Source organism: Camelus bactrianus, chromosome 1 (assembly GCF_048773025.1).
Source record: "Camelus bactrianus isolate YW-2024 breed Bactrian camel chromosome 1, ASM4877302v1, whole genome shotgun sequence".
In the NCBI taxonomy this organism is placed as follows: Eukaryota; Metazoa; Chordata; class Mammalia; order Artiodactyla; family Camelidae; genus Camelus; species Camelus bactrianus.
In genome coordinates, this window is record NC_133539.1 from 44,915,616 (window position 1) to 44,940,336 (window position 24,721).

The 24,721-nt window shown below is 36.6% G+C and overlaps 1 protein-coding gene across 2 annotated transcripts in view; it reads left to right on the forward strand.

Moving 5' to 3' along the window:
• Positions 1–24,721, forward strand: part of ALCAM (activated leukocyte cell adhesion molecule) — a 184,566-nt gene that overhangs the window by 155,357 nt on the left and 4,488 nt on the right. The window contains exons 7-14 of one of the 2 annotated variants that reach the window (XM_074362723.1): positions 91–218; positions 1,733–1,865; positions 5,403–5,515; positions 7,543–7,678; positions 7,783–7,920; positions 10,965–11,093; positions 12,953–12,991; positions 13,280–13,397. In XM_074362723.1, the coding sequence (XP_074218824.1) occupies positions 91–218; positions 1,733–1,865; positions 5,403–5,515; positions 7,543–7,678; positions 7,783–7,920; positions 10,965–11,093; positions 12,953–12,991; positions 13,280–13,397 (934 nt within the window). The remainder of the gene's footprint in view (positions 1–90; positions 219–1,732; positions 1,866–5,402; positions 5,516–7,542; positions 7,679–7,782; positions 7,921–10,964; positions 11,094–12,952; positions 12,992–13,279; positions 13,398–24,721) is intronic. The other variant, XM_074362732.1, reaches the window with a different exon arrangement.

A 24,721-nucleotide genomic window follows, 5' to 3' on the forward strand; every position in this document is an offset into this window, starting at 1 on the left:
AATTGTGTATAATTTAGTCATTTACATTGTATGCACAGAATAATTGGGTACCTGATGAAAATTGTTAACTTGCGTCTCTGCCTCTTGCAGATCCTACCGAGCAGGTGACAATACAAGTGCTGCCACCAAAAAATGCCATCAAAGAAGGGGACAACATCACTCTTAAGTGCTTAGGAAATGGTAACCCTCCTCCTGAGGAGTTTTTGTTTTACTTACCAGTAAGTGCTTCAGGATTATTACTTCAGCTAGACTACTCTCACTCTGTCCTGTTGTCTGGCAGCTGACTTGACATTAAGAATTGTAGGTACTTGGGCAGCTTAAGTGAGAAAGGATGTTATTCTTGGAACCAAGGGGCACGTATGGAATGTCCTTTGAAGGTTTTTTTGGCACCTGCCAGTGCTCTTTCCCTTTTTCTCCGTGTTAAGTGAAATCAGGGACAAAGAGGAAAAGAGCTGATCACAGGAAACCATAATGGTAGAAACTTGAGGTCTCATTATCCCAATGAACTATAAGACTGCTCTTCGGAAGCAGGCAAGTATAAAATGAAGAATGAGGACAGCAAATGGTCTGATGTGGATTCTAAATATACCCACAGTGCCTTCGTGAACACATCCCTGAACCTCTGATCTAGGGACATTTCTGTTGTAGATTATGTTCAGTTTGATAGAATAAAGCGAGGGGCTATATCTTACCATCATATGTGGTCTGAAAGAGCCGGTTTCTTAACTTTTATCAATGTCATAGCTGAAAGAAATGATGTCTAGAGGATAATTTGGAAAATTCCTCTAGGATCTGTTCTAGATGTCACAGTGCTGTGGAGCCAGACAAGGAGAGAGCTCTGTCTGAGGGTACTTGCTTGCTCCCCACAGCCTCCCGGGTGTGTGGTTGACATTTCCCTCCACTGAGAGAAGCCATGTACATCTCTATACTGCATTGACCACAGGGATCTGTTCACAGATGTTCCCCCCACTCCCGCACTGCTCAGTGATGTTTAAGAATATTATCCACTGCATCGCTCAGAAGAGTACTCTAAGTGATTCTTTTATACTTAAATGTTGACAGAAAACTTTGTTTCTCTTAATAAATTGACATATTGTTTTTGTCTAATATGCAAATGAAAATTTGAAAATCATTTTATTTCCACTTGGTTATCAGGGATGACAGAGCCAAATATGTGTCTTAGTTTTAGCAACAATTACCTTTTTTGTTAATATATACTCCTGTTTAATCTATATACTTTTTATTCTTAGTTATTAATTCTTTTCTTTTTTCTCTTTTTTTTTCCTCTCTTTCTTTCTCCCTCCCTCCCGTCCTTCCTCCCTTCCTTCCTTCCTCCCCTCCTTCCTTCTTTTTTTTTATTTGGATATATGGTATGTTTTCTTTTCAGGTGCCTCAATTCTTTTTGTCAAATTAAGCAAGGGATAAATATAAAAAAATGAAATATTACACATTTTTTTAAAATCTGCTTCAACACTCAAACACAAGCCATACTGTCAATAAAATAGATGTCATCAATACAATGTAAATTAGTGTCTCAATTTCCTTAGAACCAAAATGTCAATTATTTTTTCCAGGAATCAGTTAATATAATCTCTACTCTCATTTGTCCAATCGAAGAAACACATTCCCTTTTTTTTTCTTATCTGAGAAAATGCCATTTTCATCAAGAACTACATCTGTTCTTATTGTAGCTACCAAGTGTAATCATCTGACATTTTGCCTCTATCAAAAGGGACAGCCCGAAGGAATAAGAAGTTCAAACACTTACACATTGACAGATGTGCGGCGCAATGCAACAGGAGACTACAAATGCTCCCTGATAGACAAAAAAAGCATGATTGCTTCAACAGCCATCACAGTTCACTGTAAGTCACTTGATTCTTCATTGCCAACTTCACTTTAAAGGCCTCTCGTGGTCTAACTTGAGCTATCATTTCAAATAAATTGCAGCTAGTGTTTTTCTTAAATAATATGATTTCAATAGACTTACTAAAAAGCATTAGAGCAAACCCAACTTTAGTCCAGATTTGCACTGCAATATTGAAATCTTGCATGAATCTAATAACTGCAACTTCTGGCAGCAATAAACCTCCATCTTCTTTCTGAATGTCTTCAGTGTGCGGTATCAACAAAATATTCGCATGCAGCTTAAAGAAATAACTCATATTTTAAGAAAATATTTAGCTATTCTTGAAGGTTACCAGGTTTGCATTTAGCCCAGAAATTGTAGATTAAGTATCTTTTTTACTTTTAATTACAGAAGACTATTAACACAGAAACCTGATAACAAAAAGTTACTGTAGACTCAGCTTTTGGAGGAGGAGGTAGATACCATTAAAAGTCATGTGTTGGCTTCTGTATAGGATAGAAAATTTCTGGAAACAGAATCTCTTCAGAATCACCCTGAACATACCTTTCAACCCACTTTTATTCTCCAGATACTCCAAAAGTTATATTTACTCCCATGGACAGAAAAAAATATACATAGAAAACAGATACTTTACTTAAGTTCTTTATTTGGTAGTTGCTGGCAGTTTCCTGGATGTACCTGATGCATTGTGGAAATGGGGAACTAATTTGAACTGCTCCCTGGTGACACTAGAATACGCAGAGTGCTTTGAGCAAATGTCAGTCTTGCTTGGAGCTATAGGACAGATTTCTAATAAGTCCTTTGCACCCAACCACACCTCTAGACATGATCCATTACAATAAGGTTTCTCTAAACATGATCCACTACAATTCCATTGAATATGGGGGTTGGTTTGTTTCAAAATTGAAAGAGATGTTAGAAACTATTCTGAGGAAATGGTTCTAATTCTGCCCATAGTGCTTGGAAAGCATGCAGGATAGGAGCTAAAACTTTGAAGGAGATGTGAGGAGGTGCACTGGGGAGTAGAGCAACCAGATGGTGCTTTTGAGTGTCTGATGTTGGGAGGACGCCCTGGGGAGCCCTGTGGTGACAGTGGGCTGTTAAGAAATATTCACAGCCAGGCTGTTTCTTTGTTTGCTCCATATTCCTGTTGAACAGATCTGAGTGTGTCTGCCATCAGGGGCTAGTTAGAGAGAAAGCAGTGACCTCTCAGGGTAACAACTGTGCTCCTTTTCCTCTGAGGACTAGTCATCAGTCATGGGACCATTTATCTGGTCTGTTCCATGGGGAAAAAAGTGAAGTGAGGGAATAATATAACCAGCAGATAGAATTGCGTGTGGAATAACTTTCTGATATCATTGTTCATAAGATCTTTGAGCCAATAATCCAGTGCTTAGAGGTAGTATGATAAGCTTATGGTTAAGAGATGCTAGCTGTTCAGGGCCGTAAAGGAAGAGGGCTCTCATTTGTGGCACCTGTGTATCAGGCAGGGTGGGAGATAGCAGAAGAGTAAGATAAAGAACTTGGCTGATGCTTCGTAGTACCTCAATGAACTGTTGTGATAAAAAAAAAAAAATTAAACAAAAGCATGTTTAATTGAATTTCAGTGCATTTAACTGGATTTAAATACATCCTGGTAACACTGGGCTCTGAGGCCTATGTCACTCTTTAAAACCTGGAATAAGTATTGCAAGTAAAACAAGATCTTACTCTAAATTACATGAAATGAAAACATAAAAATCCACTTTTGCCGATTTATCCTTGATCGTGTGTTTGTTTTCTAAAAACAAGATTAGTTTCCTTTCCACAGATGACTAAAGGGAGTGGGTAGAGAAAAACCAACTGGTACTTGCACATGTTAGCAGAGCAGTCCTCTCACCACGTGTTCAGCCCGCAGACTCAGAGCTGCTGACCGGGGTCTGCCAGTCCTCTGCCAGTTTACCCTCATGTAGATTCTTTCTCACTGGCAAGTTAACTCTCCAGCCAATAAAAGCTTTCACTGGCCTTAAATAGAATTTTCACCTAAATATAATTCAATCAAATCTTTTGAGGAAACTCCACTTTTCTATGAGATGATGCATATTTTAATATTAATGAGAAGCCCACTTCTTCCCTTCATCCATCCAACAGTAGTTTTTGAGGGCCTACAATGTGGCAGGCACTGTGGAGACACAGTGACAACTCAAGTCATAGTCCCTACCCTCATGATGCTGACAGCCTAGCAGAGAGAAAGAACATTAAAAATAATGTTGCAGACAATCAACAAACTGCCATTGTAACGTAAAACCAAGGGGAAGCACAGGGTGCGGCGACAGCAAATCCCCACTGCCATAGGATGAAGTCCCATCTCTTAGTAAGGCAAGTGCCACCCTGTATAGTCTGGCCTTAATTACTTGTATCGGTTTATCTTCCTTGTGCTCTAACCATTCACACCAGACTGCTCACCTCTGTGAAATCTGCCACGCGCTCTCATCTCTTTGCTTTTGCTTACGTGGAGAAGTTTTCCTGACATCTCTTATCCAAGCCCTTCTTAACCCTTAGGAGCCACAGACAAATGGTGCCTCCCTTACAGAGCCTTCATTGCTGCCCTGAAACCCAGTCTGCACTCCCATAAGCCCTTGTTCATACCTCTTGTCTGTAGCCCTTCCTCTAGTTTTTCAGCAGATATTTACTGAGCTCCTGATCTATAGCACATTCGCTGCGAGGTGCTGATTTCATGCTGCTACGTAGTATCGTCACATAGTTGAGTGCGTATTACCGCTACCTCGGATTATAAATTGTAGGCTCGTTATTCATCTCCTGTCAGTGCTTGGGACATAGTAGTTGTACAATAGGTGTTTGTTCTATTAAACTGGACTCTCCTCATATAGATCATACTATGACAGTAAGATTTTTATAGAAATTACTTTCCATCTGAAAGATTATACCTCCTTAGATGTGTTTATATTCTGTTTTTTTTAAGTGATTATCTGCTGACAGTGTGCTTAACAATAAATCTGATTTAAAATTTCAACTGCATGAGAAATCAGATAGCATTTTTGAAAAATATCTAGCTGCTATAGTCAGTTCTCTCTGAAGAAACACAGAGACTACTTCATGGTTTTCCAGTTTATCACCTGCTGTCTAAATAGATTTGATTTTCCTGTAGTATGCCTTATCAACTCTTTTTATAATATTTACCTAGTCATCATCTTTCTTTATTTTCTTCCAGAAGTGATTTAAGAATTTTTTTCTTAAAGTAATAGACCCCAGGTGAATATTTACATGCAGTCAAAACATCAATCATGTTAACTGCAAATAAATGTATAATCAATTAGACTGACCATTCACTTGTCCAAAGTGGTCTCAAAGCTGGCTTGAAAAACTAGACTGATTATGCTACAGTTGAGTTATTTCAGTCACATAAATCACTTCTGAATTTCAAGTGCAGTTGGAAGGATTTTTTTTTCTTTCATCTTTATTTTTCCTCCAAAATATTTTGCCTGTCTTACTTTCTGGAGTTTGCATTTCAAGCAGATCTTCTGCTTCACAGATTTGGATTTGTCCTTAAACCCAAGTGGGGAAGTGACCAAGCAGATCGGCGATGCCCTGCCCGTGTCATGCACAATATCTGCTAGTAGGAACGCGACTGTGGTATGGATGAAGGTGAGTAACAGTCCTTGATAATACTCCACTGTTTGGACTGATTCCTTTTTAGCTTCTTTTGCATCATATACTATATCCAATTATGTATATTCATGTGTAGTATGTTTATACACCCATACTCATACTCCAATTATATTAATACAAATCATATCACACCAAAATCTTAGAGGTATTCAGTATCGGTATGGCATTCATAATTGATGCTCTGAAACTTCATTTGGGGCATTAATTTAATTATGTGTAGCTACTAAGTAATATTGTCTTGTATGGATACACACATATATAGTTATATATTTTAGGGGTTAACAATTTTCAATGTGTTTTGACCTACAGTGTTGTAAACACAATGTTAGTGTGTTTACATGGGACAATTTATTATTCAAAAGAAGCTGAGGAAGAGAAATCAGAAAGCTCGTAAGTGACAGAGTGGAAACTTGAGCTCGGGCCTCACCGAGCAGAAATATGCTGTGCTCTAGTCACATAACTTTCTGCCTTTTTACTGAAACTGATCTTAAGTGTCTGAATGTGGGTTCCACTGAAATAGTAGCTCCTTGAAGGTAGGGATCTCTTTTCACCCCTGGGCCATAGCAGAACACCCGGAACATAGTAGGCGCTTAGTCTGTATTTCCTGGGTGAGTGCGTATAGTCTTGTAATCATCTGAAATGTAGGACGTTACCTGGGAACTCATCGCTGTCTTTTTAGAGTGAGAAAGTATGGCTTGGTAATGGGTGATCTGAGACAAGATTATCACCAAAGCGCCTGGCTGTAACTATGTTTCCCTTCGCTCAGACTCTTGGCGAGCATATCTAAACACCCAGTCCATTTATTACGGGAACACAGCATGTAACAGAAACACTTAACCAGTGATGTCTTGACAAAACATATACAAACTGCCTGAAATGGGGGTTGACAAGAATTATCTTTGTAAACAATTGTGGAGAAATTCATTGCTAGAGTTTCTTCTTGATGAAAGTATAAATGATCTTGTATTGCTTTTTGATCTCTTTTAACGCTGGGTCCTCTGTTACTTGTTAATTTACTCTTAAGCCTCAGTTTCTTACTTCATGTTCTTTTAACCACAGCCTCATCACAACTTCTTATTCAGTCATAATTAAAGTGTCACTCCATGGAGTGCATATTTAACCTGATATATTTGTAGTAGTTAGTGGTCAGAAGGCTAGACAAATTCTAGGCATAAGAACACTCAGAGTGTGTTTATTATAAAACTAGAGAAACAGTTTACTTGGCTAAACCAATTTGCACATCAGCTGAAGTCACTGTTGTTAATTGAATATCTAATGTCAGTAGTGCTGATCAGTATTGCCCAGCCTTTGGTTAGTTGATGGAAATGGAGAAGAAATCATAGTGGACAAAGACCACATAATCTCAGAATTGTGTTTAGTTATCTTCTTAGGAGCATTTCAATTCCTGGTAAAACAGCATTATTTTTTGTTTATCAAATGATTTTCATAATTAAATGTTGCATTTCATTTTTTCATAGAAATTAGGATAATAACCTGTTGTTAAAGGTTTCTTTAAAAAGCATTTTTGTCCTAATTGCCATGGCTCTGTAATGGAGCCCCTGTCTTGATAACTGTCTCATATAAAGTGACTTTCAGGTATTTATACCCATCATTGATTATGTAGCACAAATCTCCAATGTCTGTCAATCCAAGTTCATCTACATTTACTACAAGGAGTAGGTGCTGTCAACAGAGAACTTTCCTTAATGTAAACACGTTATATTGTTTTACAAATAAAGAAATAAAAATCTCAGAAGTTTACAAATTTGTTCCAAATTATAAATTCATTAAATGGAAGAGTCAGAAATAAAACTCTGTTATGTCTAACTCTCAAAGTACAAAGTAAAAAAGAAATCTATTTTTGAAAGCATCTGAAGTTAAGTAAAAGAAGCTTTCATTTTCATTAGACCCAAAAGAATAATTTCAGACTTCATTATTATATAATAAATACAGTGAGAGTTATAATTGTGCCATGTGAAGTAATTAACTTTTTGTTTAATCAGGATAACATCAAGCTTCGATCCAGCCCATCATTTTCTAGTCTCCATTATCAGGATGCTGGAAACTATGTCTGTGAAACTGCTCTGCAAGAGGTTGAAGGACTAAAGAAAAGAGAGTCATTGACTCTGATTGTAGAAGGTAATAAAATACGTGAGCACCAATTCAAATTTTTCTTTGGGAATTTAATATCTGCTTTCATGATCTGGGTTCCACATCTTCTTTTAATTGTAATGACATTGTAGGAAAACCTCAAATCAAAATGACAAAGAAAACTGATCCCAGTGGACTGTCTAAAACAATAATCTGCCACGTGGAAGGTTTTCCGAAACCAGCTATACAATGGACAATTACTGGCAGCGGAAGCGTCATAAACCAAGCAAGTATTTGTCTTTTTGTTATGTGCTGTGCTTAGTCCAACGTGGGGTTTTATTTATGTACCTAAACTGTAGGGTAGCTTGTTATCAACATGAGATCTACAGTACATTCTCAGAAGAAGCTTTTATTAACTTCTTAATTTTCCCAAAGGAAGACCATGGCTCAAAGAGAGACTTAAAATACTAGGGCCATGGCAAATGGAAGAATCCTTATGTTGTGGTCAATGTCTGTTTTTTAAAGAATATAAATTAGGTGTTGTTCCATGGTCATTAATTCCTGAAACTGGAGTGATGAAAACATTATGGTATACACTTTTCTGCCTCATGAACTTCCACATCTGAGCATAAGTGGCCTCACTTATACTTTGCTCACTTACACACATTAAGGGATATTTAATCTTGAAACTGGGCTCTGGGGTGTGGGGAAGATCACAGTCACTGTGAACATATGGTCTGATTGGTGTGTGCCAGGGCCCAGGCCAGAGTAAGGCTAGCTAAATATGCAGTGTCTAGGATGGTTCCTGCTGAACAAAGTATACATGAACCAAACAGTAATATTTGTACCTTTGTCACAACATTTTAGTGGTAGTAAAGGGCGAAGAACTTATGAACACTACCAGTAATTTTCTTTTTGACAAAAGAAAAAAAAAAGAAAAAAGATGAGAATCTGGCCTATCACTAACTGTTCAGAGCTGTAATCCCATTAAATTGCTGGTCAATAAAAAAGTTGTGGTATATATATACAATGGAATACTACTCAGCAATTTAAAAAAATAAAATAATACCGTTTGCAGCAACATGGATGGAACTAGAGATCATCATTCTAAGAGAAGTAAGCCAGAAAGAGAAAGAAAAATGCCATATGATATCACTCATATGTAGAACCGAAAAAAAGACACTAATGAACTCATCTACAAAACAGAAACAGAAACGCAGACATAGTAAACAATCTTACGGTTACTGGGGGTAAAGGGGTGGGAAGGGAAAAATTTGGGAGTTTGAGATTTGCAAATATTAGCCTAGTGGCTATATAAAACTAGATTTAAAATAACAAATTTCTTCTCTATAGCACAGGAAACTATATTCAATATCTTGTAATAACCTTTAATGAAAAAGAGTATGAAAATGAATATATGTATGTATATGCATGACTGGGACATCGTGCAGTACACCAGAGATTGACATATTGTAACTGACTATACTTCAATAAGAAGAAAAAGGAAGAAAATTGCCAATCAGCTCAGGGTACTGACATACTTATTAATTCCATTTTCCCTACAACAGTCTTCATGACCTTATTCTCAGTGGAGCCACTTAAAAACTCTTCAGGAACACCTAGAGGTGCCATTTGGTTATTTGAATCTTCTGTGCTGCCTTCTTCCCAGCTTTGGACCCAGCTGATATCTGAGAAGGCATGCCTAAACCAGAGCTGCAATTTCAAGTTAAAATGCCCACTCTTTCTCTGTCCAGGGAAGCTGGGCCACTGGTCCAGCTTCCACAGTGTAGCTTTGCAGAGCAAGGTGAATTCTGGTTCTTTCACCTATGGGCGGGGAGACGTATTTGCATAACTCCAGGGATGGAAGGTCCCCAAAGGAGTGGACACACCTGAAGCAAATGCCTCCTGATTTGGTCATGCGTGATGGGGACACACAAGCCACAGAACATGCATGAGCAGGGCGAGAAGGCCCCTTCACACCAAGGAAATGCAGTTTTCTTGAGTCAGAATAAAGACCTGAACCACCTGAATTGCTAACAATGTACAGATCTATTTTTTAGCCTCAAACATGACTGTTTCTCTTCTCCTCTATTCTTTTTGCTATCTAGTTCAAATAAGTAATAATTACAGCAAAAGAGAACCTTTTGGTATTGGTATGAAAACGGAGAAAATAGAAAAATAAATAATCAATCAATGAAAAGATTCAAAGATTTAAAAGGCCATCCTAGAAATGAGCAAATATATTTTGTAGGGATAAAAGTAACAAAAACAAAAACTCGTGAGAAAGTCATATGAAAAATACTAGTGGGAAGTGGAAAAATGGCAGGTGAACTTACTCTGAGGATAAAAATAATAATGCCATTCTTCATTGTCAAGGAGAAGGATTGATTCTGGCCCACTAGGTGATATGTTATTTTTCTTGTCCTAGGTTTATGCTGATCCATCTAAAATCTTTTATTTGTTCCCTCCTCAATCACATGGTGAATCTATTATTTCACAACTACTGATACTTCTGCCCCGCCCCTGCCCTGGGTATCCCTAAGCGGGATGCTCTCTCCTGTCCTCAAGGCCTGTACAATGCAGTTGAGGAGAAAGCAGAGGACAATACAGGATGTGGTGCGTGTAATATGACTGAGAAAGGAATACAAGTGCGTGCTTGCGTTAGTGGAGGTGGGCTGAGGAGTCAAGTCCTGGCGGAGAGATTACAGTGAATTGTCTCTTGGGTTTGCAGGAATTAAATGGCAGTGATTGTCCTCATTAATACTTCACAAAAGCCGAATGAACTTACCAGTCACTCAGAAAGAACCCATCCTCTGTATTTAACTCAAGAAAATTACGGAAACAATAGTCCAATTTTTCCCATGGAAAAATCAGGCCTGCCTGAGCTCTTAGATATCACGGTTTAAGATAAAGGAATTCACCCCTGCAGTGAAGAACAATGACACAGTTGACAAGTAGAATCAAATTCATAAGTTTATTAGGAGAAAACTGGTGACAAATTAGTCACTAATTAATTATTTTGAGACAGGTACTACCATGCCAAAATATTAACTAACCTGAGCATCTATTTGAAAAAGAGTTTAATTAATTTAATTATTAGAAAATTAACAATAGAAGCATAAACAGAAATCCAATTATGGCTTCATTACTCTTTTTCCTCCCTGCTGTAGTTATAAACCTCAGCTGACCTTACCTATAACCTCACGTGTACCTTTGAATGCCAGCTCGCACGACAGAATGCCGCATCTACCCTATTTCACTCACTATTACTCTTTCCCATGTTTTCAGTCCATTTCCATTTCTAAATCTATTTTCCTTTTCTGTTTTCAGACAGAGGAATCTCCTTATATCAATGGCAGGTATTATAGTAAAATTATCATTTCCCCTGAGGAGAATGTTACATTAACTTGCACAGCAGAAAACCAGCTGGAGAGAACAGTAAACTCCTTGAATGTCTCTGCTAGTGAGTATTTCATTTCTGGCATTAAAAAAAAAGTAAGAAAATTTGAAGTTATTCTTCATTAGTTTAAAATCTTCAGTTCCATCTTCCTGTACTGCATTATGGTAAGTTTTATTTATTTATTTTGCATTTGGTATCATCATCATAAGGTTCTCTTTTTTTTTTCCTGGTGTCCATTGTGCAATCCTTGTCTTGACAGTTAAATCATTTCATGTGTTATGAGTCAGAGATTTTATCTTGTACAGGAATATCTCCCAAGATCAACAGAGGATGAGACCTGAGTTCTTATTTAATCCAAGTTTTATGTTCAGAGTATAGATAATTCAAAGATTATATTAAAACATTTAAGTAACAGTTTTAAGTTTGAAAAAATTTTTAATTCCCTTTAACCTACTATTTTGCATTTCAACTCTTTGTGGTATTTATCCATTCTTATTTTGTATAGGAATGCCACATGCATAAAGTCATTCAGCAAATTGATAGCAAAACTGATATTAGAATTTATTAATTCTGGTTTCAAAAGTTGATGCTTTTGAATATTATGTTTGAATCATAGATTAAAAAATGAAACAAATGAGATTAACTCAGAGAAAGTAATAAAAAAATTTGTCGGTGCTGAAATCAAAGTATGGATACCAATAGGAGTTTCTTCTGAAAACAGTTTCATTTAATTTGAAATTATCTCTCATCTTCAATTCTGTAATACTTCCTATTGCCATGCCAGCCATAAATCAGGGCTAGCCTAGACTGACGCTCAGTGCCGGACAGGATGCTAACTGACCCTTCAAACTTTTATTCTTCAGTTAGTGGAAATCCTGTATGTGACACAGGATAGAGATATACTGGCTAGGAATTAGTGGGAGCTAGGAGAAAATGATTGTCTAAAGATAATAGTCCTTAACACAATATGACTAGAATATAAAAACATGTTGGATTGACAGGAGGAAAAAACCAAAAAATTTAACTCTAAAATAGGAGCATTGACTTCTCTGAATTCAATTCAGCAAGTATTGATTTGTCCTACCAAGAAAGAGAACTTATCCTTTCTTCCTGAACACGTCTCTCTTTATATTCTAGCTTGTTGAATAGTGGTTCTCTAGACCATGCGATGGCATGATCAGCATTTAATACTGTCACTTTCAAATTCAACGAGCACCTCCTGAAAGTCTAACATAGTATGTATGAGGAGGGGTTAGGAATTGGCATTTAACAAACATCACTGGTAAAGTTCTCATGCAAGCCTATGTGCATAGAAGAATATTTGTTTAGTTTAACATTGTATCCTCATCCATCAGAGTGGCAATTCTTAAAATGGCCAAGAACATAGAACTATCAGAGTCATTTGGGGGGCTTATACAAGCATCATATATGTTGTCTGCGACATCCCCAGTTTTAACCTCCACCCCAACCACTTTGACAGTGTCTCTAGTGGTAAGTCCCTGACACTAGAGGATGAAGATAAATTCTCCACTGAGGCAGGAAGATTGGAGAAAAGTTGAGAAATACTGCATTGTAGATTTCATATGTTGCAACTTGCTTCTCTCAAAAAAGTCCTATTGGGAGGTGGTAGATAGTGGGAAAATTAATATGGATTTCAGATTAACACTATAGCTTGTCAGTTGTGAAATTTTCTATGGTAGGTTAATACATCTGCAGTTTTAACTACTCTCCTTTCTTTAAAACAAGATTAATTTCTTTGTAGGGAAGTTCACGCTCTATTAAATGTAAGTTTTTTTCTACCCTTAGCCGTAGAATAGATATTTTATCTTTGAGTATTATTACATCATACTATAATGGTAAAGGTGACTTTCATATATCAACAAATTTTGTTTTTAATTTCATATTAACATTTTTCATTTCAGTAAGTATTCCAGAACACGATGAGGCAGACGAGATAAGTGGTAGGTACTACACTGCCGACTTCTTCCTTGACTATCAGCTCAAGATTTATGAAGTGTCATTGTATAAGTAATTTTCTTAGCTGCCGCAATTTTGACTCAAATTAAAATAGCAACTGAGACAAGATAGTAACAGTGCTAAAACGTTAATCCTTTAAAGCACAAGTTTGCATGTTACTCTCAGTAGTGAGCCTTAGTCATTTTTAATAAGAAATAGTAATTAAGATTGACTTCTTTTCAGAAATCCTTGGCGTTGTCTGTAATTGCACGGGCTTTTCTTCTTTGTTGTAGATGAGAACAAAGAAAAGGTGAATGACCAGGCGAAGCTAATCGTGGGAATCGTCGTCGGTCTCCTCCTCGCCGCCCTCGTTGCCGGTGTTGTCTACTGGCTGTACATTAAGAAATCAAAGTAAGTGGTAGAAAAAAGACCTTCACTGTTCACTGACTTTCACTGGGAGAAGGTACAGTGTGTTCCTGGTGCTCATTTCAGCTGGGCATGTAATTCCTGTAACAGGAGAGACACGCCCCCCGAATCAGGGTCACCACATTTTGCCTTCAGTTCAGCGTGACTACGTTGCCAATACTGGGGACATGGCTTGGAGTGATTTCACACATATCCTCTTATTTTTCTCAGTCAATAATCTGAATTCAATTGTTTGATTTTTTTTTTCAATGCTTAGGTAGATTTTTTTAAAAGTCCATAGTGCCTAAAAGTCAACCGTTTGGCTTAGCATGGTGAAAATAAGTTACAGTGGCTCTTCCGTCCTGCAGAGATGGCCTGGTGTCTCTGTGGTGACAGGTCTGGCCAGCAGGGACACTGCTGCTGAGTTAGAGCCTCCTTGTTGTCACTGCTTCTCTGTTCTATTTAGGTCACTTGGTTCCATAGAAGAATCCAGTTCAGAGAAAAATTCATCATTATTTTGCCTTGAATTTCTTAAAAATGATTAGACAAAATACCAGGATTACTTTAAAAATGATTTAGATAGTGTTTAAAGATTATCAGAGTCTTAAAATAATACAGATTAGTATCAACCTTACAATCATCTAACAGTGGTTTGTAATGAAAATACAATTAATGAATATTCTTAACATACACGTATGCCTGGTACTCCTGATTGCCTCAGATCTGACCCTAGGTTCAGATACAATTGGACAGAGATGGGGTTTTAGCATTGCATTTTTTTTTTAAGTTCCACTGGTGATTCTGCAGTGTACCCCTGGCTTCAAACATGGGTTTCAAACTTCCATATCTTACAAATGAGGAAATTGATTTTGCAAGAGAATGTGTATAGCTAGTGGCAACTTTGGACTTTATATTTTCTTGATGTCTGAACCCCTTTCAGCAACTCAGGTATGTTAACTTAAAAGCAAAAGAAAAAGCAGACACAATCAGGTTCACAATCTCACCCTGTAAAGTTAGAAATTTCAATGAAGTAATATTCAAATGGAGCTGCCATCGAGGGAGGCAGTAGCTCCGAATTTTTGAAGTCACGTGATGTGACCCTGTGTTGGGTTCTGTTTTGTTCTCACAGTTCATCTCTGAAGTAGATGCTTGTACTGTACATATTTTACCTTGGAGAAAAGCTACGGCAGACGATGGTTAAATGACTTGCTTAAGGTTACACAGTGGCATGGGGCAGTACTGCATTTGATTTAAGGCAGTGCTGTTTTAGAGTCTTTGTGCCTCATCACTAGTTCTTATTTTCTCTCACTGTGCCTTACTTTTTCTCTTTTTCGGCCACATAAGGCAGAAGCATGTTCCTGCTGTGTGCTGTAGTTGAGGTACCTGTCCACTCTCACACTGAGGCACGTTCACGTCTGATCTTGGCACTTCAGTCCTTGATCTTGAGCAGTTCCCACTATCACTTGACAACAATTGTGTTCTTTTTCTCAGTGAATATTTTACCAACAAACACTTCATTTTGGCCTGTGTCCACGGTTTCTGTGGAAAGTCGAGAAGACTGCCTACACAATAGAAAAGAAAGGAAATGCAGACCATTGTCCCGAGACAGCATCTATCTTAGAGAAATTCTCCTTCTATCTGTATGTTTCCTAATTATCAAAATCTTATCCTTCCTTTATAATCCACAGTAAGGTGCTCACAAATCTAACAGCTTGGGCTCTAAGGTATTTCCATTTTCATTATTTAGGGTTTCTGATGCACTCCAAAGTAATTTCATTTCTCAAAAGAATGAAAATGACATTTCTCTGCATTCTGGAATTTAGCCGAACATTAACAGCAGTTCTCTACGTTATGATCAAATGAATGTTACAGTCTTGGAGCTCCCCAACAATGCCCTTAATCATTCTGTTCTGATTGCCAGTATCTCATCATACCCCATTTGTCCTTCTGTGAATAGAAAAGCAAGTCTGTGTGTATGTGTTTGGTTACTTCATTGGTTTTTACCACATGATGACCCAAAATTAAAATCATGGGTAAATAAATGCTGGACACTTCACTTCATAGTGTCTTTAGGTTAAGGGTTAAGATATCATGCATTACCTTTAAAGTACCTCATTAAATTAAGTGCATATTTTACCATCTGACTTGAACATTTGTCTAAATAACTGTTATTTAATTGAAAAGGGCACCAACTTTGCTAGAGTTAATGTTATTGGTAATCAAAGGAATAAATTGCAAATCTCATCCAAAGCATCAGTGTTTTTATTAAGAACTTGGGGAACTCTTCAGATTTGCTAAGAGCTTTACATTCCTGACTAGTTATTCCTTCTAGTGCCCTCTGAGATAAGCCAGCATTTTTGCTGTATGAGTTATTGTTAATCCCTGTGTCCAGAGTGAGTGCAGATTCATGATGAGAGCTTTCAGGTTAAGAATTATAAGGCCATTTTAAGGTCCACTAATACTCTTTCTTTTCTTCTAGATAGTAACTTTAACTTTACAAATCAATATGAGGGTTTCCTTTCTATCTTTAGCTAATTTATCACCCTGTTACATGAATATGAGAGATTTTTAATAAAGGTACAGTCCAGACTTTTCCCCAAGATACCTAAAGAAGTATATCCCTGTGTTTACTATCCTGAAAAATAATACCATCAACGATCTTCATGAGTCACCCATTATTGCAAACTACTTTCAGCAACAATTAAATTAGGAGTCAAACATTGTATTTAAATGCTTCAGTGATACAGCTAGCAAAGCAGTGAAGTTTAAGCAACATTTAGGGGGAAGTTCTTTTACATTGGCAATTTATAAACTCTGTAGAGAGAGATGAGAGAAACAACCTTTAGTGCCTAAGCAGAATGTAAGAGTATGTTTGTTGACATACCCAGTGGCTTCAACTACCATGCACTCCCCATTCCATTCATATGAGCTACATATTTTGTATCTATTTTAAGTATGGAGAACCACAGCAAGAAATGCTTAGCAGTTGTGCTTGACCTTGTGATCTGGGATATTCATTGCAGACTAAGGACTCATGATTCCTCTGCTGCTGTGATTCGTATAACTTCTCACTGGAAGTTTTTTTTAATTTGAGACTTTTTTGATAATGAGAATGGATGACTCTGATCATTTCCCCTGTATGTAGGGTATTAACTGACAGTTCCTGGGAAAAGGCATTAATTGACTAAACCCAGTTCATGTCTAGTTGTTTAATAGATGAGAGACATTAAAGAACTAGAGATAATTGAATGACTTTTTTAAATTATTTATTCCATTTCTTTCCATCCCATTCTCTGAACATTGTTTTTATATCTGCAGGAAGTTAAACATTACTGTTTGAGTTCTAAATCCTCTCCTGCATGTCTCATAGTACAAGAACAAATGAAAAATTAAAAGAGCCAAAGATAAAGGAAAAATGTAAGGCAGCATGATGTAGCCTCAGACGTATTCAGAAGTGTATTAAAACCATAATTTTAAGGTTGGTTGCATTTAAGAGACCCCTGACCAACACACTTCTTATCACTAAACCCGGAGTAAGCATTAACCAGACATTTGTAATCTAAAAATACATATTGTGTGTGAATTGTGGAAATTTACTAAGAAATTTCTCTTTTGCAACTGTGGAACTCATGACTATTTTTGTGAAGTTATTTTGTAATATATAGACAATATGGAAGCTGAAAAATCACACATATCCTTTGTCAGTTCTGCTTTTTATAATGCTATACTCTAACACCACTGTCTTAGCAAAAAACAGTCCTAAGTTGGCAAAGGGGACTTGCCTATGACCCCCAAACTTCAAGAAACACTGTAATATTAAGCCTTTCTCAAACCTTTCTCATTAGTATCTATTAGTATATATATATGGAAGAGGATCTTGCAAAAAAAAAAGTTGAGTTTTACCGAATTACATTTCCAATCAATATTCACTTTAAAATCAAGTGTACATTCCCATGAAAGAAGATGGACTCCTCGCTGAATAAATTGAAAAGATAGTGCTGAAGGGCATTAATAGCACATCTTTGGTGACTTTCCTTGTTTATTACTACATACGCATCTTTTCCTCGTTTTGTTCTTCTACTGAAATCCTGAAAATGTAATGAGGTAAATTTAATTAACCATATTTCATGTATCTAAGTCTCAGTGAGAATAACCTGCCCAAAGTAACAAATGGAGTATCTTATTCCATATCCCGTATATATTTTTTCTTGCCTCACCAGGACTTCTTTGGAATTAAAATTTCATCTCTGACTTTGATTGCCTGCTGGCATTTAATATAGTGCTAGGGATGGAAGGGTGTGTGTTAAAGTGCAGGGCTGATGTGGCCTCTCCCCTTCTATTAGACGTCCGGCTAATCCAAGTTCTGGCTTCCTTTTCTTTCCCTACCCATAGCCTGGCAGGCAGCCAGAAGAAGGAGGAAAAGAAAATGCCCCATTATTCTCTCCAACCATAAATAACAGAGTAGACTAGAGGGGAAACAAGATAATGTGGAAATGCTGGAGTCCCCCACTCCCGTTCAGTCAATCACAAGGTCATTGGCCACTCAAAGGGCAGAGCCACCCATGGCCCTCCCCTCTCCTGCTACATGAACTGACACATCCCCAGAAAAAAGACTGAGCATCAAAACATAATGTTTTCAATTGTTATCTCTTCTAGCTGTCTGTACATATGCATTTCACTTTTTTCTTTTATTTCAAGTGTTTGTTTGAGTTATTGTTTCAAAGGTGAAGGGAAGTTCTGTCCCTCCAGCACCTGCCGTCGCCCAGGCTGTGTTACCACTCACCTTACGGGACACTTTGAACCGCGATGCTGAGCACAGGCAGGTGGCATCCTGCTTTCGTGCATGTTCAGTACTGTTACATTTATTTTGATCCTCTAATCCTTTGCATAATGGTGGTTCCCACATTTACTATTGGCCGAGATGAAAGGCCATTTTCTATTTTTTACTGAGGACATAAGAAGGTCTCCCTATTTTAGTGGGGAGTTTCTTTGGAGAGTCTTAGAAACACTAAAGGTATCAAACTGAAACTTGTGATAAGTCCGGCTGTTTACTCTTCTTTGTTTCCTGCTTCAGACTCAGAAATTGGTGACAACTGTCCTTCTGAGATGCAGGGCGTAGAGCCCGCCTCTCCTCCTCCAGCTCTTTATTACGCTTGGCTCGGGGGGGAAACTTACTCTGCTGAGAGCTACGACCCAGGAAGAAAGAAAAATAACTATTCTCATGGGTATGACCGCAATTACCTGCACAGGTATCAACGGCCAGCTTGCTGAAAGTGGCAATTCCACACGGCCAGGGTCCCAGTCTTGAATACCCATAGTCCTGATGCCCTTCTGGGCTGCATCCCAGGCAGGCTATAAACGAGAAATCACGGAAGATTCCCTCTCCAGTAGGAAGTGTTAATAATTCCTCATGTTGCCTCTGAGTTTTCAAATTTGCCATACGTATGCCTGTGTTTGGAGAACCTCAAATCTTATGAACTCTTTCATGTGTGAATTATTTTATGTGGGTGTTATTTTTGTTTTCCAAATTGGCAATTCCATTATAATATTTTATGCATCTTTTCCAATGACACCACATTCCAAGATTGTGATATATTGTTTATGCCTGCCACTCCTACGCCCCCTTCACTTTTCCCACCTACCTCATTCCCCCATTAAATTATCTGTTAGCTGAGATATAATTGACATATAACATTGTGTAAGTTTAAGGTGTACATGTTGATTTGGTCCATTAATATACTGAAATGTGATTTCTGCTGTAGCATTAGTAACACCTCCATCACATCTCCTAGCAACTTCGAAGTGTTAAAATAAAGGAACACTTAGGAGACACCGCTGGATTAGTGCCCCACCTCCTTTCAAGGAGATCTTGAAATAAGTTTATAGCATTGGGGAAAATCTCATAACCAAAGTTTAAAAATCTTCTAAAAAGTTATTTAAAATCAGTTTGAACCCTTTATAGGCACCGAACTTATCGAAAAAACACAAACGAGGAGTTAAGAACTAGGACTGACTCCCCTCGTCCACTCAGTCGCCGTGTGGCTCGGGCAGCAGTCCGTGCGTCACTCTCAGGTTCAGGAGTCCCTGTTACCTGCCGGGGCCTTTCACGCTCACGGCACGTTTATCCTCACTCCAGCCCTGTGAGTACTCCCTGTTGTCCCCTATTTGCAGGTGAGCAAGCATCTTAAGAGGAGGGATTTGTCCAAGGTCTTGCAGCTCAGACTTGACAAATGAGGATGAGAACCCAGACTCACTGACCCCAAGGTCAAGACTCTCCTGTCTGCCTCACAGATTAGACTAGAGGGCTGCCTCTAGAGCTTCTTCCAGCGTCACTTTACTGTGATTCTATTATTTAAAGTTTACCTCATTTTAAAGGCATGAAAAAGCTGACTGATGAAGAGCATTTTTAAGACCTATAACTAATGATTTGTATTTCAACCCAAGCACTCATTCTTTATAAATGTCTTAACCTTGTCCCTCAAGTCAATCAACTGAAAAAATATTGACTGAAAATATAGCTAAAGAGAATGATTAAAATAAATTTTTGTTCTCTTCCAGTAGTAGATGGATTTTTAACCAGTGTATTCTTTCAAATCTCTGAAATTTCCCAAAATTAAAAAGAGACATCCATAAAGTTATATACATATTTACTGTATCAATTTCAAAACTGAGCCCAAAAGTAATCAGAATAATTTTTAAAGGCTTTTCCTTGCTAAGGAGAGCAGACTCTAAGTAACAAAAATGCAGAAATTATTAAAAGTTCATGTAAATCTTATACACATATACTCAGTGAATACCCCCTCCCTCAGCAACAACACTATGTTTATTTTTATTTAGTACATTTCACAGCAGTTAACATTTAGCTCAGTTGTATAACTGTTTAACTTAATGCATGGATGCTGGAGCCAGACTGCTGCAGTTTGAATCCTGGCTTTGCTGTTTACTAGCTGTGTGACCTCAAGCAAGTTTATTAGTCTCGAGGTAGAATAGAGATATCCTAAGGTTAAAACAATTTAATATCTATCCAGGGCTTAGAGCAGTGCCTGCCACATTAAGGCATTATCGATGTGTTAGCCGTTACTATTTTGGAGAGTGGCATTAAGAAAAGAAGGAAGATTTTTTTCGTTTGTAAATTTTAAAATAAGAAAAATAATCAGTTTGAAATTACTCAACTCTTCTTCTACAAGCATATTCTATAAATATGTTTCATGTTGCCCTTAACAAACACTTTTTTGTAATGGCAGACTGTGAGCAGTGATTTTTTTTTTTTTAGCCTGATTTTACCTGTATAGATGTGGTAACAGATCCTGTGATTTGCCCTCGATACCACAACTACCTTGCAGATAATTCTAGTCACTCCCTTCGTTCCAATCCCTCCTTCTTTTATTTGATTCAATTTAATGAAATCACAGAAACTACTTTTCATCCCTAGACAGGTACAAAATCCACCTAGAAAGTAAATAGAATTGGAAATGGAAATGGTATCCAGTTTCTCATTGTAACTTTTGCCTGGTTCTTTCAATCCCTGGCCACGAAGATCATGCTTTAGCTTTTCTCTATATAATGTTTTTGTTTTTGTTTTTAATTTTTTGACTGATTTATTATGTTTCAGAATAACATTGGACAACTTTGTAACACAGAAATGACAAAAGATTACTTAAACCAAATACATTTTCTATACTTAGAGATAGTATATAAGCCATAAGACAACAGTGATTTTTAAAAATTATAATCATATTACAATATATACATGTATCAAAGTGATACATTGTATACCTTAAATTTACAAAATGTATGTCAAACATTCAATAAAATGTATGTAAGACACAAACTTTTCAAGTGTATTAAGAGAAGAGCATTATTATAATGTTTTTATATTAAGTTAAAACTTGCTTTTGTGAAATTTGCAGTTAAATCTTTTTGATAGATGTATACACATTTGTAACCATTACTCCAATCACAATATAGAGCAACCCATCACCCCTGAAACTTCCCTATAATGATTTAATTGTTTAGAATTGCTAAGTAGTGTTCCATTGTTAGAATATATCACATTACTAACAGCTTTGGAAAAGCTGGCAACTTCTCATGAACAAATATCTCCCCTATGACCTAGAAATTCCATTTCTAGGTATTTTCCCAAGAGAACAAAAACAGGCCCACAGAAACGCTTGTATAAGAATGTTGATTTTAGCTATGTTATTCGCAATAGCCCAAACTGGAAACCAGCCAAGTGTCCAAAGACAAGAGAATGGATTAAAATAATGTGATGTATTCATTTAACTTATTGACATTTTTGCAAAATGAATAAGCTATCCATAGAATTCCCTTCTCCTTTTTTGCCTGTGGGTTCTGTGATAACACTTCTTCATTTTCTGATATTATTAATTTGTGCTTTGTTCCTTTATTGTGTATTGTGTTCAGTCTTTTTAGGGAGTTATCAATTTTCTTGATAATTTCAAATAACTAACTCTTAGCTTTGTTTCTATTTCTAGTGCTTATTTTCAATTTTAACTATTTCTGCTCTTATCATTACTATTTTATTACTTCTAGTTATTTAGAGTTTAGGTGGTGGTTTCTCGAATTTCATGAAGTAAATTAAAAATTTACATCACTGATGTTAGCCTTTCTTCTTTTATAACACAAGCATTTCAACTTTGAATTTCACTCTCAGCAGTGGGTTAACTGCATTCCACAAATTTCAGTATGTTGTATTTTCATATTTATTCAGTCAGAAATATTTTTATATTCCCATTGTGGTTTCTTCTTTGGAATCATGTAACTAGAACTTTATTTCTTTCCAAACATTTCTCATTTAATTCTGTTTTGTTAAGACAACCTACTCTGTAGGCTTTTGGTCTTTTAAAATGCGTTGAGAGTCATTGTTTTGTCCTAGTGTGCAGGCACATTATTTCCTGGTGCATGCTACATAGGCACTTGAAAAAAAATTATCTGGTGGTTGGTGGGTACAGTGTTCTACAGCTGTATATTAGTTAAGGTAGAAGATAGTTTGTTTACAACTTTTCTTACACAATTCTTACATATTTTTTTCAAATTATATGAAATCATTTCACATATAATGTGAGAAAGTTATAAGCATACACTTCCAGGACTCAAGATAGCCCAGTACTGGGTACTTCACCATGATCGTGCATACTGAATTTTAGTCCATTCATCAGCTACTGAGAAAGGTCTGTTAAATTCTCTATGATTGTATGCTTGGCTATTTCTCCCTCTAATTCTGTCAGTTTTTGCTTTATGCTTTCGTTGGGAACATACACTTATAATTGTTACGACTTCCTTATGTACTGAATCTATTAGAATTATGACATGTCTCTCCTTATGGTTGTAATAGTCCTTGTGTTGAATTTTACGTTGCCTGATATTAATATAGCCATACTGCTTTCACATGCTGTTTTCATACATATTTTTTTCTAGCCTTTTATTTTCAATTATCTCTTTATATTTAAAGTGCATCTCAGGTACAGTGAGGCTGATCAAACTCTGACTGCCAGGCTGATGCTTAATTTTGTAAATCAAGTTTTGTGGTAGCGCAGCCATGCCTATTTCTTTACATGTTACTTGTGCTGTTTTATGCTGCAGTGCCAGAAGAGTTGGAACAAAACAATGTGGCCTGCAAGCCTAAAATATTTACTAGCTGGACCTTTCAGGGGAAAATGTTAACCCCTGGTATAGAGCATATAGTTGAGTCTTGATTGCTAATTACAGGCTGACAATCTCTACCTTTCAATTGGAGGATTTAGCTAAGTTACATGTGACTTAATTATGATATAGTTACATCCAAGACCACCAGCTCTCCTATTTGTTTTCCTCTTGTCCTCTGTTCCTCTTTTCCTGCTTTCTTTTAGGCTACTCAAATAAGTTCTAGTACTACATTTTAATTTCTCTACTGGCCTTTTAACTGTGCATCTTTGTATTCTTTTATTGTGCTTGCTTTAGGGGTTACCATAGGAACTTTTAATTTATAACAATCTACTCATGTAATAATCTAAAGCTCCTGAAACTTTATAACTTTATGTATCCTCTTCCATATATTTGTAGTGTGAAGGCTATAATATACAGTGTTGTGATGGATTTGACAACAAGAGCAAAAAGGCTGTAGGAAGTTAAATGAAAGTGTAATTTTTCAAGGGTCTCATACATAATGCTGTATATATCGTATTAAATGGTTGTTTGTCTTTGTAAAAAAATTTAATAGTACTTTATATTTTAGTATATATATATACATATATATATATACACACACACACATACACACATACAATCTGTATTCATCCTTTCTTGTATATCTGAGTTCCCATCTAGTGTTATTTCCTTTCAACCAAAGAACTTTAATACTTCTTTTAGCACAGGTCTCCGAGTGATAATTCCTCCCAGTTTTCTTTTATTCAATTCAATATGTCTTTGTTTTTGCCTTTGGTTAAAAGGTATTTTTACTAGATATAAAATTCTGATTCGAGAGAATTTTTTTCCCAGCATTTGAAAGGTGTTTAATTGACTTTGTTATACATTTCTTCCTGATGAGACGTCAGCTGTTTTTCATGTTGTTGTTCCTCTGAACAAATTTTCTATGGCTACTTTCAAGTTTTTCTTTTTATATTTGCTTTTGATTAGCTTACGTATAATGTACGTAGATGTGTTTTTCTCTTTATCATTTCTGCTTGGGGGTTGCAGACCATTTTGGATCTGCAAGTTAATGAACATCAACAAGTCTAAGAATATTTTTCATTGTTCAAATTTAGTCTCTGCCCCAATTCTCTTTTGCTTCTCTCACTAGGACTCCAATTACACATTTGTTAGACTGCTCAAAATTGTCCCACACATCACTGAGGATCTACTTCTTTTTTTCGTATCATTTTTCTCTCTCTTTTTCAGAATGTATAATTTATATTTTTTGTCCTTAAGTTCAAGGCTTATTCTACCACCTCCATCTATTGTTAAGACAATTTAGTGAATTGTTAGTTTCCAATATTGTAGTTTCAAGTTACAGAATTACTTTTGTTTACATTTTTGGTGCTGAGAATTCTATCTGTTCTCTCATTGTTACCATATCTTTCTTTATTGAACATGTGATATAATTATTGATTTAAAGTTCTTACCTGCTATTTCCAAAGTCTTTGTTATCCAAGGACATTCTTTGGACTTTTGTATTACAGTTTTTGTTCTTTATATATATGATAACTTTTTTTTATTAATACTAGTCTTTGATGATATGTTGTAGAAATTCTAATTTCTATTATATAGACTAAAGTATATGGATTGTTTTTCCTGGTAGACACTTAGATTACTGGCTGATTTCCTTGAACTTG